This window comes from Rhinolophus hipposideros, assembly GCF_964194185.1.
Source record: "Rhinolophus hipposideros genome assembly, chromosome: 15".
Taxonomy (NCBI): Eukaryota; Metazoa; Chordata; class Mammalia; order Chiroptera; family Rhinolophidae; genus Rhinolophus; species Rhinolophus hipposideros.
Window position 1 is genome coordinate 5,117,941 of NC_138061.1, and position 17,667 is coordinate 5,135,607.

At 46.7% G+C, this 17,667-nt stretch overlaps 1 protein-coding gene across 1 annotated transcript in view; it reads left to right on the forward strand.

Annotated features, from left to right (window-relative positions):
• The window catches only part of ADAM12 (ADAM metallopeptidase domain 12), a 325,340-nt gene that overhangs the window by 263,207 nt on the left and 44,466 nt on the right, over positions 1-17,667 (forward strand). The window contains exons 12-14 of the mRNA XM_081074714.1: positions 9,687-9,864; positions 14,626-14,715; positions 16,144-16,339. Coding sequence (XP_080930840.1) covers positions 9,687-9,864; positions 14,626-14,715; positions 16,144-16,339 — 464 coding nt within the window. The remainder of the gene's footprint in view (positions 1-9,686; positions 9,865-14,625; positions 14,716-16,143; positions 16,340-17,667) is intronic.

Consider the following 17,667-nt stretch of genomic DNA (forward strand, 5'->3'; position numbering starts at 1 on the left):
ATTGGTTTCCAGGAGGAGGAGCAGAGGTCAGAGTTCGCGGGTTAAAAACATGAATTATAACGTGCCATAGATGACTGTTTTCTGGGCCCCGGTATTCGCTATTAACAATGGACGTGTCCTACTGAGGACATTTTTTATCATTTGCTCCTGGCCTGATGGGTCCTTCGCCGTCTGTGGCCCATCTGGCAGAGCCAGGTGGGCAGCGTTCCTTTCTTGGAGTTGACAGGAGGAAGAGTTCTCCCTGTGGGCTCACCCTGGGTTCTGCTGTGTCGTGTGAGCCAGTGTCCTCCGTGCCATGACCCGGGCACCCTCAGCTGGGCAGAGAGGACCCAGGTCTACCTCCACGTCCCAGCACACCCTGGCGGAGCCTGGCAGACTGGCACTGCTGTCCAGGAGGGTGACTGTCTTCTCTGCCCACAGCTTGTCAGGGCCCAAACAGGCTCACGACCTCCCTGATGTGAGTGCAGTCTGGCCCGTGCTTGACTCCAGGTGTGCTGGATAAATCCTGAGACCCGGTCTTTGTTTGCCATTACACCGGAAGTGTTCAGGAAGGTGCTGGAAGGGGAGCTCCGAGTAGTGTGCAGGACCGCGGGGCTCGCTCTTACCGACATCTGCCTCCAGGGAGCCCAAGGCACCTGGGTAGCTGCCCATCTCCTCTGTTGATGCCAATGCTCCTGGCTCAGCCATTTGTGCCAGGTCGTGCCTGAGGCTGCCCTGGGGTAACTCCTGGAGGCCTCCTGACTGCCCTAGAGGCAGTGTGGCTGTTCCTGTCCAAGAGCTGCGTTTTTAGTCCTGACTCTGGAACCACGTGACTGTGGCAAGGTACCTAACCTCGCTGAGCCTTAGTTTCCTCATCTGTGAAATGGGAAGGATACAATTGGACTCACAGGGGTGACTGTGACCCACAAAGCTTCCGATCCACAGGAGAGGCTCACTAAAGAACGGACTGCTCTTAATGTGTATACTCATTATCCCTGAGGTGACATCAAAAGCCCCTGAAGTGGGATGACCTCCAGGAGCTGCACCTGAGTCCTGCCAGGCTGCTGACGATGAGACTGGTGGCCTGAGTACACGTGCCCCCAGCATCCCAACAGGGCAGTCTTCACGGTTGCACCTAAATTCTGTGCATTTGCAAGGTTTTATTCCTGTGCATAATCATGAAAAACCTAAAGAGTTTTCTGACGATGGCCCTAGAATTCTTGGTTTGAAACATGACTGAGCAAAGTCCATCCCAACTGTGACCTCTTGCACCCTCTTGCCCCTATTTCAGTGGGCCTGGCGCTCACCTAGGAAGAGAAGATGGTCACATGTGGAGCTCGTGCTCCTGGAGGGACTAGGACTAAATAGGACCACTTCTGAGCTGTGAATGAGTGCGTTGTTTTTGAACAAGTCTTCAAGCCGGTTGTGGTAGCAATGATAAAGAGTGAATCCTGAGATCATATTCTCAGAGCACAGCGGGCTGATCCGGTCTGTTTGTGGCCATATTCCACTCTGAGCTTGCTGCCTGGCTTTGGCCTTGGAGTAAAAGGACAGAAGAATGCATGGGGGGAAAAGGGGGTTTTGGGGAAGACATTTGGAAGAAGCTTCCAGGAACTGAAAACAGCCATAGCTGCACGGCAGGTAACAACCACCTAAACTCGTTTTCGTTGGTTTTCAGTTTGTTGATGGTTTGGTTGATTGGTTGGTTGTGTCCGTAAATTCACATTCTGGGTGAGTCGTGTAGCCCAGACCTTCCAGAATGGAGCGGGGTCTCTTTCTTCTCTAACACACTGTGTGTATCAGGTTGAGGGATCATACTTAACTGCCTGATCACTCCTTTGCCTCCTGAATTGTTTTCCTCTCAAATGTACTTAGGGTTTTACAGTGTAAAGATTGCTGTGTTTGGGCTACCCTTATAATAAATTCTGCAGCATATCAGAAATGTTGCCAAACGCTAGAATATTCAAGTCAGTCATTTGAAATAGCCAAAGTGGCAACTCTCAATGAGAAAACTAAATACACGTCTTTTTTGTAGAAACAGTGGCACTAGAACCTCATGGTTCTTTGAAGTTAACCAAGGACTTTCACATGTTTTGTTTGAAGCTCATTGACCCTCACCCGCTGCATATGCGGTAGTTATTGCCCCATTCTATAGATGTGAAAACTGAGGCTCAGATTGAAAGCTTTAGGTTTAGTAGATGAGGTGCTCAGACTTGGTCTTCCAATTCTGATCTTCTCCACATCCTCCAGGCCACACACCCAGTCCAGAAGAGCCCCCCAGGGCTGCTGAATCTGTCACTTCTGCTATCAGGAAGAAAAAAAACAAAAACAAACAAAAAAAACCCTCCATTTTAGTCTACAAAAAGAAATCAGTGAGAAGCAGGATGTCAGCAACGTATTTTCCAAAACCAGTTATCCCTCTACTGTTTAATTATCTGCTGTGGAATATGTAAGGTTTTTATTATTATTATTATTATTATTATTATTATTATTATTATTCCGTTGATTTAAACAGAGAAATCTGGATGGCTTCCCGTCCATCCCTGTTTCCTGAGACATTGGCTTTTCCTGTCACACAATTGTGTCAGCTCCAAGGAGTTCTCAGCAGCTGCCCAGGCTGTGTCCTCCTTCTTCCTCCAGTCACTTCCATTTCTTTCCTGCAGTCCCCACATGGACTGATGTAATCTCCGAGCGTGGAGCTGTAGATCCTGGACTCTTTGGGACCCAGCACACATTGATTAACAGGGCAGCAGAGTCAACAGAAACATCGAGAACAGGGACCTGTAGCCCCAGTGAATCCAGCAGATTACAGCTGCTTTCCCTGGCTGCCTCATTTCCAACAAGAAGAGCAGTTGTCTCTGAGTAATTCCCAGAGAGCTTTCTCAGGCAGATAGCTCCTGACCCCGTGTCAAAGTTGATAAATTGGCTTAGTGTGATTCACCCCAAGGATACAGCAGTGATGCGCACAACAGACTCCTCCAAGAAAAGAATTTTGTGACTACAGACTTGTCAAAGTCAACGTCACCCCTAATAATGTTTTCCTTGGCAGCTTCGTAATGACTAAAATACTAAGCCGCGATGCGTTTAGGGTGGGAAACCGTGAGGGGCATTCCTCTTTTGAAAAGTGAATTTTGTAGGTTGTTTTATTTCCCCAAATCACCCAGCTGTTTCTTCCCCTTCTTGTTTCTAACCTTGCAATCAGCCTGGTAAATTTGCCCCCAAGGGTCCTTGGTAGTTAAATCTTAGAGAAAACGGTGATGTGTGGAACAGAAGAGGTCCCCTCTGAGCCAGAGCCAGTCACTCTTGCTCGGTTGCTGAGAGAGACTGTCTGCCGGGGAGCCGGGCAGCATTTCTTTCTGGGTCCGAGGTACAATCATTTTAAAGTGTTCTCGTGCCAAAGGGAAGTATCGTGAGAAAGGGCGTCTTTTCTGAATAATTCCCCCGTTTCACTGCTTTGTACCGGCTTATCATTGCTGTACATCAATTCAGTTAGCTGCTGTCTTGACGTATTTGGGATAATGTATGAAAAAGCATTAAAAAGCACACTGGGATGAGCTTGCCAAAAGCTGTGACAGAAACTGAGGCTTGTTTTTTTAACTACTGACATGCTCTGCACAGTGTCTCTGATGTCATCAGCAACTGCAGGGCCCAGTTCAATGTTCTTTTCATCAATACTCCAGGGACTAAAGCTATAAAATAAGAAAGGAACAGGAGGAGCCAAAGGAACAGGTTAGAATTGCCTTACGCCGGAATTTGAAGCAAGCGGAAGGAATTTGCTTCAGAATAGAAACAACACTGTTCACAGTCAGAACCTTTCCTGGCTCCTTAATAAGTATACAGTATGATTAGTCAGTTACTCTGCTATAACACTTACGATGTCCGACAATTCATTCATGATTTGAACTTGGCTTTCAGAGATAGTTCATGAGACTTTAGAGCATAAGGTTTTCAGAGGGCTGTCCATTGAGTTTTTCTTAGGAAATGGAACCACAGTGAAAAACAAAACTTTTTTCTAATTTAAGTGCATGAACATGACCTATGTTGAGCCTATCTTATAGTTCTTAATCTCTGACACAAATAAGTGTGGACTTGTCCATATATTATCTTTACGATGTTTGGGTTTTAAATCTAGGTCCATTGTTCCCAAACCTTAATTCTGATTAATTACTTAGACTGTCAACTGATGAGCCCTATTGTGATATAATCTCACTTCCAATGGAATGTCATTCAGCCATAAAAAAATGAAGTGGTAACACACTACAACATGGATGAGCCTTAAACACATGACGCTGAGTGAAAGAAGCCAGCCGTAAAAGGTCACGTGTCGCAGGATTCCATTTATAGGAAGTGTACAGATTAGTAAATCCGTAGAGACAGAAAGCAGATTGGTGCTTGACAGTGACTAAGGAGGGGAGAATGAGGAGGCGCGACCACCGAATGGGTACGGGCGTGGTGTGTTTTTAGAGCAATGAAAATGTTCTGGGATTAAATAGCAGTGTTGATGACACACCACTGTGAATGTGCTAAAAGCCACTGGACTGTATACTTTTAACGGTGAATTTCATGTCATGTGACTTTTACCTCAGTTAAAAAAATCATCAGGAAAGCGTATTAAAATGCACGGCCTTACAGGGCCTTACCCCTGAGTATTTCTGCGCCTGGGTGGGGCCTGAGAATTTGCATTTCTAGGAAGTTGCTAGACGCTGCTGAGGCTGGGAACCACCTTTGTGAACCTCTAGCCCAAGCATATGGTGGGTAATGGAAGGATTCGTCCTTCAGATTTAAACCAGTTCATCAAGGGTCACAGGTCACTGTCCCCATTTCAGCAGTTCCCTGTGGATGGCCCAGCACTGAGCTGGCATCAGGAAGGAAAATGCAGTTTTTAAATAACTGAATTGGAATCACATCTTGTCTCTGTCACCCCCTGTGAACGCTGTATCAAGTCCCTTCACCCCGTTTGCAAGGTGGGCATAATAATACCCATCTCAATGGATTGTTTTGAAATAAGTAGAAAAAAAGAAAAAAATATATTACTAGGAGAAACTTTGCCCACCATATCACCTAGCTTAAAGCAGGTTCTTAATAAATAATTATTAAAAATATCTATAATATAGAAGCATGTCAATTAAATATAACTACCTTATAATTATAGATAATTTTATATTTTTAGTATAATTTCTGTCAGATACATTATATGTGGTTTTATATACTTCATGTTCTTTATGTGGGTAAACATGCATGCTACATTTATTTTTATGTGTAAATGTATTTCCATATTTACATGGATGGAGAGGCAGTGTGGGGAGTTGGCGTGCCCAGTAGTCAGTCCCCTTGGCAAAGGCCCAGAAAGGGGACAGTGACAAGAGCTCAGGCCATATTTGAATCATCTTGGAATCCTCCTCAGAGCCCTGTACGTAGCAGACACTTCGAAGTTAATTCTCGAGTGAGTGCGTGGATGACTGATTAAATGAAGGGGTAGTGAACACACTCCCCAAGAGGTTGACTTTTGCTATCATCCAGTGTTCGGTCATGGAGCTGGTACCTAGGGAGCAGCATGGTGAGCTTGGCAGTACCAAGCGTCTTCCCGATGTCATTCTCCTCTGTGTGGCTGAGATGGAGAAGTAACAGTCTTCATAATCACTGTGCTCATAAGTCCTGTCCATGGATTCCTGGCATCACGCTGGCAAAGGCATCCATGCCTCGCGCATGGTCCATTGGCGCGTTTTTCATGCAAACCCATGAACTGTTTTTTGACTCCTTAGGCCAATGGTCAACAACATCTATTGTGCATGAGCCACTGTGCAACCAGTGACCATTTGGATAGAAAAGGTATTCAAATATGTGTAGATTCGGGTTGTGTTGTAATTAGGGGAATCTAATACTTGGTCCTATCAAATTTCCTGATCTTTTGAGATTTGAAATTATTGTAGATCACTAAAGGCTGTTTATTGGGGGAGGGCCACTGGGTTAGATATAATTTTTTTTAAATTCTCTCTTAATTCCTACACACCAGTCAACTGGGAGGATGGCAGCAGGATAAGGGAGGTGATGAGCAGACCCCATGTTTGTCAATCAAAGGTAGTTTGGTTTAAAAGGGGGGGAAATAATAAGAGTTTGCAGTTCTTATGAAAAAAACTTCAGTCATTATCAGTACCTGGCCCATGCAGGGCAAAACCCCCTCTCCCATTTAATGATACTCTATGCTAGCCTTTTTACCATGAACTCAGCATGACCTTGAGTGGCTTAGGGGCCTTCTCTGCAGGAGGGACTCTCCTCTCTGGATATGTGTTATTGAAAGAAGAGCCTGCTTCTATTAGTGAACAAATTCCTCTAGGCCAGTCACACCTGTCCTACACCTTTGCCCTCTGCCTGGAACGTCTGTCTCCAGATGTGCCCACAGCTTGTTCCCTCACATCCTCCCAGGGAGGGCTCAGATGCCTTCCCCCACTGAGGCCCTCCCTGAACACCCCCACACACACATCCTCTCCCCCGACCTGTTTTTTCTCCTTAACACTCATTCCTTTCTAACACACTTAATTTACTCCCTTATTCTGTGATTATCTGTCTGCCCCCCTGGAAGACAAGCTCCATGACGGCCAGGATTTCTATATGTTTTGTTTATTTCCATATTCCCAAAGCCTGGAACAATGCCTGGCACATAGTAGGTGTTGAATAAATATTTGTAGAATAAATGAATGATGAGTGACAATTGGCTCTCTTTTTCTTCCTCTTAAGCTCGACTTCCTCTAAATGCCCAAATAGGATTTAGGAATATTCTAAATCAAAGTAAAATAGTCACCTGTCTTCCCTGATGAGAAATCACGAAAGGAGGGAATCAGCAAAGACACTGTACAGGGACAAAACACCTCTTGGTCTCACTGCCATTTGGCATCTAAAGAGAGTTCTTGGCTGAATACAGAGACGTTTCTCCATTCTAGCACAGAGGAAATGGTAGGAATGCTGCTGGGCCAGTCCACGGGAAGGGCAGGAAGGTTTGGGGAAGGACCGCTGGCCTTCCCCGCAGGCGGCACTGGGTCACTCTGAGCAAGTCGGAAACGCCCCAGATTGGAGGGAAAGTGGCCCCAGTCACATGTGCCCATGGCAGGAGCTGTGAGCCAGTAGTTGTTGGAGGTTGTAATGGTGCCGACTTTGAAAGCAGGTGGCACCAGGTGAGACCAGGCCATGTGGGGTGAGGCCCCGCTCTGAGCTGTCCGTGGACAACCCTGAGAAAGGAACTGGCTCTGTCGGTGAAGTCATCACTGCCGCATTTGGCATCTATCTGAGGGACATTACCCCGTTGTTGTTAAAACAAAGGCACCCTCAAGGAATTAATGCCTGGGCGTAGTTCCTCGGCGCAAGGTTGAAATCCTGTGAACCCGATGGATGTTACTTATCCGTGATTCTAAGTGAGAGATCATTTTTAAAGCATTTGGGGTTTGTCTTTCAACAAAATAAGGAGCTAAGAGAAGCAGAAATGTGGTGTTACACACATAACTATACCTGTATCTGAAAACACACAACTATAGTTGTGTCAACAACTATCTATCCTGTTTGCGTCTCCCAAACACTCTGAAGCTTAAACCCTGGACTTAAACTGATCTCATTCATCTTCTGTCTCATTAATGCCAACCCCCCGCTACCCTCCCAAAACCCAATATGTACTTGTTATTTTGAAACGGTGAGATGAGGGGACTTGTCTGAGCTGGGATGGGAGCCAGCCTCTGTCCTCTGATCTGTGGACGCTGATGGCCATTCCCTGCTCTCTCGTGAATCAGAGTGATTCATCCTGCTTTTTCATCAGGCTTCTCTCAACTACTGTTATTTTTGCTATAACCCCTTCCTGAGGCTTACAATCTATCCTCGTGTCTTTCCTCATTAACTGTGAACATATTCTGGAAAACAGCTCCTTTCCAGAATGAACTAAGAGTTTATCACAATGCCCGGTTGCCTGTCGCTGAGTGAGAATGATGTCTGGTTTCCCAAGGCAGGCCCTGAAATACACACACGCCCTAGAAAAACTCCCACACGGGGAAGAAGGGCCAGTCTCTGCCTCGATGAGATTTACTTCTTTGCAAAGAGAAGAACCGCTCTCAATTCCCTGTGTAATATACCATTGTCTTTTCGACACAAAGCCCTTCTAAATTGATAAATTTACAATTTTTCTTGTGGATCATCCTTTGAAGCTATTCAGCATCATTTTGGTACCAGAAATAATCACTCTGTCTGCCAAGGAAAGTTATACAGATTTCAAAAGGAACTTGGTCACAGCAGCACAAATAAATCATGGTTGGTTGCCTTTGCACCTAAGAGCCGGACTTGCACCTATTAGTGTATTTGTAGATTAGACTTATACTCCAAAGTCAATAACCTGAGACTGATAGAAAACACTTGGGTGGGGGGATAGTGTACTGCTACCAGCTTGGCCGTGGGCAGGGCATCATTGTGGTCTTGAAATATCTCCAGACTCAATCATGAAATAGTGGCTAGCATGCCGTCTTCAGGGAAACGTAGCAGCATGCTTTGGTTTGGCCAATTGGGATCCAGTTACAATGTCATTCCTGTAAGCACGTGCCCAGCAGCGGGTGCGGAGGTTGGGGTCAGCAGGCCCTACCTTCTCACTAAGTAATAAAACCTGTGTTTCCGGCATCCTGTCCCTTATAATTCTTGCGGCCTCAAGGCATGGGAAAACTCATTTGTAAAAAAGAGTGAAACACTCTCTATGTGTTGGGTACCACTAGCTGTGGTAGGAAACACACCTGCAACTTTCAGTGGTTTACCATAATAGAGGTATGTTTCCCTTCCACGTGACATGCTGGGTCTCTATACTTCACGTGGCTTCCTTCCCTACAGTGAATCAGGACCGGGTGCCACATGTGGTTGCTCTATGTCCCAGGACATTGGCACATCCTGGGCTCAGCTGGCAGGAGGGAAAAGAAAGGACAAAAAGCAGAACACTCAAATACCTTTGACCCGAAGTGACCCATATCCATGCACCTCTCCTTGGCTCCGCTGCCAAGAATTAATCACACAGCCCACCCAGACGCAAGGGGGCCGAGCAGCCCCTCTAGATTGTGGAAGGGGGAACATGAGCTTTGCTGGGAAGTTGGCCAATTCCACCACATCCCTTCATAGCCCTAGTACTTCGAGTTAAGTGCAGGACCTGCATATCTGGCCCTCTCCATTCTCTTACAACTGTGCTTGGGGAAGACGGTGGTTTGCCCTTCAGAGACCAGAATGCCGGTATCGGCCAGCCCTGACCTGCACTGGGGGTGGTGTCTGTGGAACCGCTTGGCACAGCCATATGTGCTTTTTTGTCCTTTTCACTTTCCAAGAAGGACATCAGTCAATGTTCATATTACAAACTACAGACTCTAAGAATTCATGTTCCATCGTATCATTTCACACAGAACTATTAATAATGTCTGTAATGAGACACTGTCTAAACATGTTGATTTGAAAACCATCAAAAGATCATTTCTCTTTTGATGAAGCATTTCCTCACCCGTGGTGTTGGCACTGTACAGGAACGGATCGCAGGGTGCAGCGGAAGGCACCTCGCTTTACACTGAGCGTTGAAAGCTCTGTTCACTGACACTAATAGTGAACGCCTGCGCAGATGTCACTGGTGGGGACCCCCAGACACAGGACGAGGGCAGGCGAGGCCATGTCATGTCCTGCCAACTGACTGTTCGGGCCCTTCTGCACAGGTACCCGTTCCCCGTGGTGTTCAGCAGCTGCAGCAGGAAGGATCTGGCGGCCAGCCTGGAGAAAGGCATGGGGATGTGCCTCTTCAACCTGCCGGAAGTCAAGCAGTCGTTCGGGGGCCGGAAGTGTGGCAATGGGTACGTCGAGGAAGGAGAGGAGTGTGACTGCGGTGAGCCAGAGGTAAGGGAGACATTTCTAGGGTGTCTGTCTCGCATTCCTGTCTGGGCAAAGAAGAGAGAACTTGGAGGGAATTGTGTAGCAGAAAGAAAGTGCTATAATTTCAGGCTGCCAGCATTCTGTATGGCCACCTTAAACAAGGCACCGAAGCCAAGATGGCCTTGAATTTTAAGTTCTGTCACTGGTTTAAAAAAGATAAAAAATCTTCTCCATTGAAGGACAGGGTGTTCTCTGCAAGATGACAAGAACAGGCATTGAGCTTTGAGTATGACAGAGGAGAGAGCCTTGGCATACCAGCTTCAAATGACCAAGCACCATCGCTCTGTCTGTAAGGTGTGCACAGAGGGCAATTTGAATAAGCAGCATTCACTTCTCACCAAGAGCTTCCTCCCCAGTTGAAATTCTGCCTGGCTGCTGCCGCAACCCCCTCTACATGCGGCCCCGAGGCTCCCAGCCTCCACCCGCCCGCCTGCCTGTTAGCTTTCAGAAGCAGTAAGCACAAACAGGGAACGTTTTTATCCATCAAAGGACTCATTCAACCCTGTTTTCCCGCCAATGCCAGAAAATTATCTTGTTTCTGTAGGGCCCAAGCTAACGTAAATCAACATAAAAATCCTAACAGCCACTTTTTAATCTCTGAATAATCTTGTGAGGGAAAGTGAAAGACAGAGAGGATGAGGGAGACCTGGTGAAGCAAGTGCCCCCTGGAAGCGTGGAGGAGGTTGTGTTTAAAATAAATCAAAGCAAGGACTTTGTACAGCAGGCAGTCCCCATGTAGGATTTCCTTCCCAAGTGCTTATGCAAGCTGAAATGGTTGACAAGTTCAAGGCGGGCTTAGCTCAGTTCACAGATAGCCTTGATTAGGGTTTAGGAAGAGTGTGTCTTGGAGAGCTGCTCTGAAAGGAAAATTGTGCTGAGACTCTGGGACATACCTTGAATTCCTGTGCTCATCCAGCCAACAACTCATCGTACAATCTTCATCGCATCCCACCTCCACGTCGCTGAGGTTTCCCATCCCGGCAGGAATGATCTTGGGTCTCGGTCTGACAATTTCTGCAAGAATGTTGGGGGTGAATAAGCACCGGGCATGGGGGCTGTAGCGGTGGTTTCGGTGAATGTTTTTGTACCCTTGCCAACATCAGGATTCATCAGTGACAACAGCACTGCCCACAGTGGTGTTTAATTTTGCTCACGGAGAACAGGGCATGGTTGCTGTGCAGGAGCGAGTCCTCCTCATGGGGTTACAGAAACTCTTTATAAGATTAATAGAGGAACAGTTGAAAACGTCATGGTATGGAGTATGCAAATGGATAAATTCCTTGGAACTTTGATTGCTTGAAGAAAAAAATTAGTTTAAATTATCCATATTTCTCAAGAGATGCCATGCTGACTTCAAAATGGTTTGTGTTTGATTTGAATTCCTTGTAATTGTTTATTAATCTAAATAAATTGGACAGCTCTTCATGGAGCCATGACCTGCCAGGTTTGGAGTGACTGTATTAGCTGTCATTAACTCATATTCTAGCACGACCACCAGCATCACCACTGCCCTCACTGTCATACTGTTAACTGTACCACTGTTACTGTCTCCATCTCGATTACCACCACCACTATCACCACCACTGTCATCATCCCTACCACCATCTCCACTGTTACCACCACCACCACCCCACCATTATGACCCCTACCACCATCTCCACTGTTACCACCACCACCACCCCACCATTATGACCCCTACCACCATCTCCACTGTTACCACCACCACCACCCCACCATTATGACCCCTACCACCATCTCCACTGTTACCACCACCACCACCCCACCATTATGACCCCTACCACTATCTCCACTGTTACCACCACCACCACCCCACCATTATGACCCCTACGACCATCCCCAATGTTGCCACCATCCTCATTAACAGCATCACCACAGCCACCGCTATCATGTCAGCAAATGGCAGGGTGCTTCCTATCTCCCCAGGCAGCATACTGCATTGCAGTGCCACTTAGATTAAATCAGATTCTTTCCTAATATACAGCCAAATTTCACTTGCATGTAATTCCCAAATTTCTATATGTGTGGTTAGGGTTCTTATTTTATAGGATAAGTTCTTGATAGTTGAAGAGAACTCTCATTCTCCTCATCCAAATTTCTTTCTTCCAAGGAATCTTTCAAAGTCACAGGTGAGACTTTTGCCTCACTTTTTAGGGTTTTTTGTTTTGTTTCGTTTATTTTTGGTTTTTGGTTTTCAAGATTCAGGTTCCAACTGTGTCTAATGGTGTGACAGCCCATTTCCAGTTTCGAAATCGCTTTGACCAAAACTTTCAATCCAACTATTAACCTGGGACCTGTATCCCCTAACCAGTGCCCAGACCCTGGGAATCATCATCATGCCTTTGCTTTAGATTGGCCCACACGTCCCATGGCCCATCAGGGACTCTGTGCATCAGTAAATCAGAACAGCTTCCCCAGCTCTCAACTGGAAGCAGCATCTGTTCCCTTGATCCCAGAAATAATCTCCACTGTTTTCAAGAAGATGCATTAGTGTCTTATCCCAGTTCATTGTGATGAAGAATCCGTGTCTACTACCTACAAGGGGAGAATGACAATAGGGCATTTGCAGGGAGCTTTCTAATGGCTTCATTATTCTTCCTTCTTTGGAGACTTACTGCTCCTCAGCTCCGTTGAACTTCTGTTGAGTCCTAAGATAATAAATGTATCGACAGATGAAGAATTAGTCTCTTATGATAAATACAGTACTGCAGAAGAAATAGATGCTGTGTCGTTACAAACAGGCCAAGTGACTGCTGAAAGCTTCCCACACAGGGCCTTGGATTTACATCAACCATAAGGATACCCTGACAACTCACCCACTCTTGCAGCTAACAGGGCTGGGAAAGCAGTCTTATCTCCTTGCTTAAAGTCAATGGGATGCCAGTAGCTCGGAAATAGCTTTTAAACTTAGTTATCTCTCTCACATTATCAATCCTCTTTGAAGTCAAAGCTATTCTACTTGGCTGCATTTCCATTTGAACTGCTGCTTATATTATTTAGTGATTTGGTGGGAGGTGGGGAGGTAGTTCCTAGAGGATCATAGGACCCAGTCTTAGGATGGCTGACTGATTTAACGTAGAAGTTCAAGGAAATCTGTAATTTGGCTAATGTGTCATTAGTAGAGCCACTTAGACCACGATGAACAGGACGACATTGCTGTACATTTGATGGCACTGATCAGGAATGCAATCGATGGACTCTTTTTTTTTTAAAAAAAAAAAAAAAGCAAGTTCCTAAACTTTTTAGGGTCATAAGTCCATGAGTTAGAATCCCTTACTGTCATGAAAGTTACAGCTATGACTTCTGCTTGGCAGTTTTATCTTGTGTATATGATAGACTCCGGATGTTTATAGAATCCTTGAACAAATTTAAAATTTAATAACTTTGGATGTATATATAATAGGAGCAACTGGTAAATACCTAACGAGAGCATAATTTATAGTTTTACACAGAGTCCAGTTCAGATATCTAAGTTAGCCATAAATCTTCTGGATTATTGACAAAATTTTCTTAATTGCATTAAACATTCTAATTATAAATTCATTCAGAAGATGGTTTTTAGGAATGAGCTATTATACTATTACAATAGTATATGATTAGCTTCATTGTAGCCAACAGTATATAAATTCTTCAGCACATATCATACATTATTAGGTTGGTGCAAAAGTAATTGCAGTTTAAAATGTTAAAAATAATGTCAAAAACCACAATGACTTTTGCACCAACCTAATAATTAAAGTTAAAGGACACTGATAAATTAATCAATACTAAAGATTCTATGAACTCTTCCTTCTCCTAGTAATTCAATTTTTTGTAAAATGAATAAGCTTTAAGTTATTGGAATATTTTGAAGTACAAGGACTTCATAAATACACTAGATAAATGTGGATAGGCCTTTTGTTGAGAGCTAGGGACAAGGTATCAATCTCTTGTTTCTTTTTGTTAGAAGAAAATAGGTAGTTGTGAAGCACTGCATAATGGAGGGGGTCATTTCCTCTCTCACTTTTATTTCAGAGAGGACAGTCCATCTCATATTTGATCTATCTGTTTAGCTTCCTTGCAAATCAGTGGGCAGAGCCCAAAGCCTCCTTCCAGCCTCTCGGTCATTCTCACCTGCATTTCTGACCTGAGGAGCGCCTGGTCAGGTCAGACAGCCCACCTTGGCTAGCAGATGTCTCATCGACAGAATTCAGTTGGGTGGCAGGGGACTGTGGTTCAAACACAATTGATTTAATTTCATTTCCTTCCGGTTTGCGCAGGTTGAAAGAATCACTTTTGGAAGGGTAATGTTTGTCTGCATCTGTGTATATTTTGAAAGAAGTAAGTTCAGAGTATTCCAGTGATCCTGAAACAGTTCGTTAGAGTAATCGGACACCAGCTCTTCCCTACAGAGCCCCAACTCTAGCTAACTTGAATGAGTTCCCTTGCCAGCCTTCCTGTCCAGGCTCACTTACTCACAAAAGGCACTCACTCGACTGCTGCTGAGTTATTCCTGGGGACTCACCCGCCCAGTCAGTTCATAAACACTTCAGAGAGCTTTGCTTTCTTAACAGATGAAGATGATCTTCAGGCGGGCTGGTGTTCAGCTCCAGAGCCAGGCTGTCTGGTTCTTTCCTCCCTTTTGCAGTCACTTCAAGACACAACCTTTGCTTTCAATGCGTAGCTGCTCCCCTGACCCTGTCAAATGAACCCTGTTCCCCTCTCCAGGAATGTACGAGTCTCTGCTGCAATGCCACCACCTGTACCCTGAAGCCAGACGCTGTATGTGCACACGGGCTGTGCTGTGAAGACTGCCAGGTGAGTCTTCTGGCCCCCAAGCTCGCCCGCAGGTTCAAGTGCTTCCACACTGACGCAGGGCGAGCAGTACGGCGCCCACGGCTACAGAAATCGTAACTCCTTACCGTGTAAGCCGGTATTCTCACCTCCTGTGTTTGTGATCTTCTGATCTCCCTGGGAGACGTACGTTCTTCGACTAAGTCACCTGTGATAAATTACTTACAAGCTGAAAAGTAATTGGACCAAAACACTCATTCGATGTTTAATATTTCAGTTGGGCTTGCTGTTGGAGGCACAGGCCGTCCTAACAGCAGACCCAGAAGGATTCAGAGTCCCCATTCCTGTCCCTCAGCTTCAGGCCAGCCTCTGCTTGGTCCCCACACCACCTGCCTGCTGGGCCGAGCAGCCTTGGCTGTCCGGGGCTTCATAGAAACATCTGGATCTCCTTGGCCTCTGAACAGAAGGTGCCGGCTGACCTAGCCCAGCCAGGAGGCTGGTTTTATACCTTGGCCGTTCCTGCTGCCATCACAGCGCTTGTTGTGGCAATCCCGTTGTTTGTGTCATTGTTCAGAGCTGAGATGTGATGGGGAAGCCTGAGCTTTTGATTCAGAAATTCCAAGGGTAGAATTTTATTTCGTTTTAATTAAACAATTGATCTCAGCGTTCTGCTTGCAGGAAGCTCTCTCGGAGCACAGTGATCCAGGAGTGCATTAAAACATGTTACATTCAGCTTAAAATATCCATTTTACCCTCTTCCTACTTGTGATTGACTAGTGGGACCATTAAAAGAAGCTGGCACCCCCTGGCATGCAGCAGCCAGTGGCAAAAGATGCCTGGAAGAGGGTGGGGCAGGGGAGGTCACTGGCTGCCTTAACTTCTTCAACCACAAAGAGATGAGGCATTGGTCGGAGGGTCCCTAACACCCCATGCTGCCCTGGCTTCACCTCCTCTCCACCTCTCCCCACAAAGGCCTCCAGACAGCTTTCCAGCTCTATGCTTTGATGACAGCATATGATTGCTGTTATGACTGTGCCCTTAGAATTGTTTTTGTCATCTTGTCCCCACATGCTATTAATAACACTGTAAATGCAACCCTCATCTTAAAACGTACTGGTGTTGATGACTGGCGATCTTTTCCTTAAGAATCCACGAGTCTATCGGGCAGACCCCCTGCTGCCTGCCCCCAGGTGACAAGAGCCAGTGACCAGCTTGTCTGCTCATCAGAAAACGCTAATGTTGCATGACATTTAAAAGAGTCTGCTCTTGGTTGCCCCCCATAGTGGAAAGGGGAACCCCAGAGTAAGACTGTTAATTCAGTGTCTCCCTCTGCTGTAAAGGGACTTGCTTTGAAGTCTTTGCCCCTTTACGTGGGGCTTCGTGAGGATGGTCTGCTCCATTGTATCCCAAGAGTGCTGCTGAGAACCCACTCCCCTTATTCTCTCCTTCCAGCTGAAACCAGCGGGGACGGCGTGCAGGGACCCCAGCAACTCCTGTGACCTCCCAGAGTTCTGCTCGGGTGCCAGCCCCCACTGCCCAGCCAACGTCTACCTGCACGACGGGCATCCGTGTCAGGGAGTGGATGGCTACTGCTACAACGGCATCTGTCAGACCCACGAGCAGCAGTGTGTCACACTCTGGGGACCAGGTACGCAGTGCCACAGCTTAGCTCAGAGTGGGGGGCTGGGGGGCTGGGGAGCTTGCTCGCTGCTGCCGGAAGCATCACTGTCTCCTGGAGGAATTGGCTCCTGGCAGGGCTGGGAGCAGCCCTGAAGAGCTCAGTGTGGTCCAGTAAGAAATGTGTGAGCACCTCCTATGGGCCTTATGGGTGTCAGGGACCAATTAGCCATGACCCCTGACCTCAGATAGCTTAACAGAGAGTTGGACAGACGGACGGACAGAACTTGCCACCAATGCTCTGATTGTGTAAGTGCTTCTTAGTGCTCAGATGAGGACCCAAACCAGGAGCTGAGGGTGCCAGAGAAAGTCACTGCCACTGGAGGGGCCAGAGGGCAGCTGGAGAGAGCCCCTGACCGGAGCAGTCTGACCGGGGAGGACAGGGAGGGGGTGGGGAGCGATGAGCCAGGATTTGGATAGAAAGGCACATAGAAGGGACAGCTTATTGGAGGCCTGGACACCAGAGCTCAGTGGAAGAAATTGGAGACAGGAGTTGAGGCCATTGTGGTTCTGAAGGCAGAGTGATGGACTCGTGTGTTCTAAGAAAAGCACCCAGGCAGGAAGGCAGCTGGGTGAGTTAGAGGCTGTTCATTCACTGCTTCTTGTATAGGGAACTCTTGGCTGGGGGCTCGGTACAATTTGTCCCTTCTAAACCTCCAGTGACCCCTGAGGTAGGGACAATGACTACAGTTTTACAGAAGGCAAAGTTCAAGCTCAGAAGCCAAAAGTCAGTCTCCTTGGGTCGTGAAGCTGGGATTTGAACCGGGGCCATCATGACCCAAAACCCACACGCAACTCTCACCCTGCAATCACCCCAGTGAGCCGGGCCTTGAACTGAAATTCCATGGAAGTTCTAAAATTAAACAGATGCATGGATGTGAAAGGGGGAAGAATTACTCCCCTGTGTGTGGCTCTCCTGCATGGCCCGTCTTCTGGGGCCGAGGTCCAGGGCCTGTCGAGCCGTCACCCCAGGAGCTGCTGCTCATCTCCAGCTCCCATGGAGACTATTTTCTAAGAATGCAGGCCCCACCCTGTTGTCATTCTTCTCCCTCCTCCCGCTGGCTGCAGGGTGACCTCAGTTCTGGCCAGAGACCCTAGCTGTGGCAAGGCCACTGTGGTCAGCGAGGCAGAGAGCCAGGCGAGCTCAGGCCCCAGCTCTCAGGAGGAGAGAAATCCAATACAGACCTTTGTCAGACTTTTGTGATGAGGTTTTGGTTTTGGAAGTGATGAGGGAAGTAAACTAGAGCAGAAAATGATGACTAAATATTTAAGCTTAGGTTTTAAATGTGCTGTGCTGTG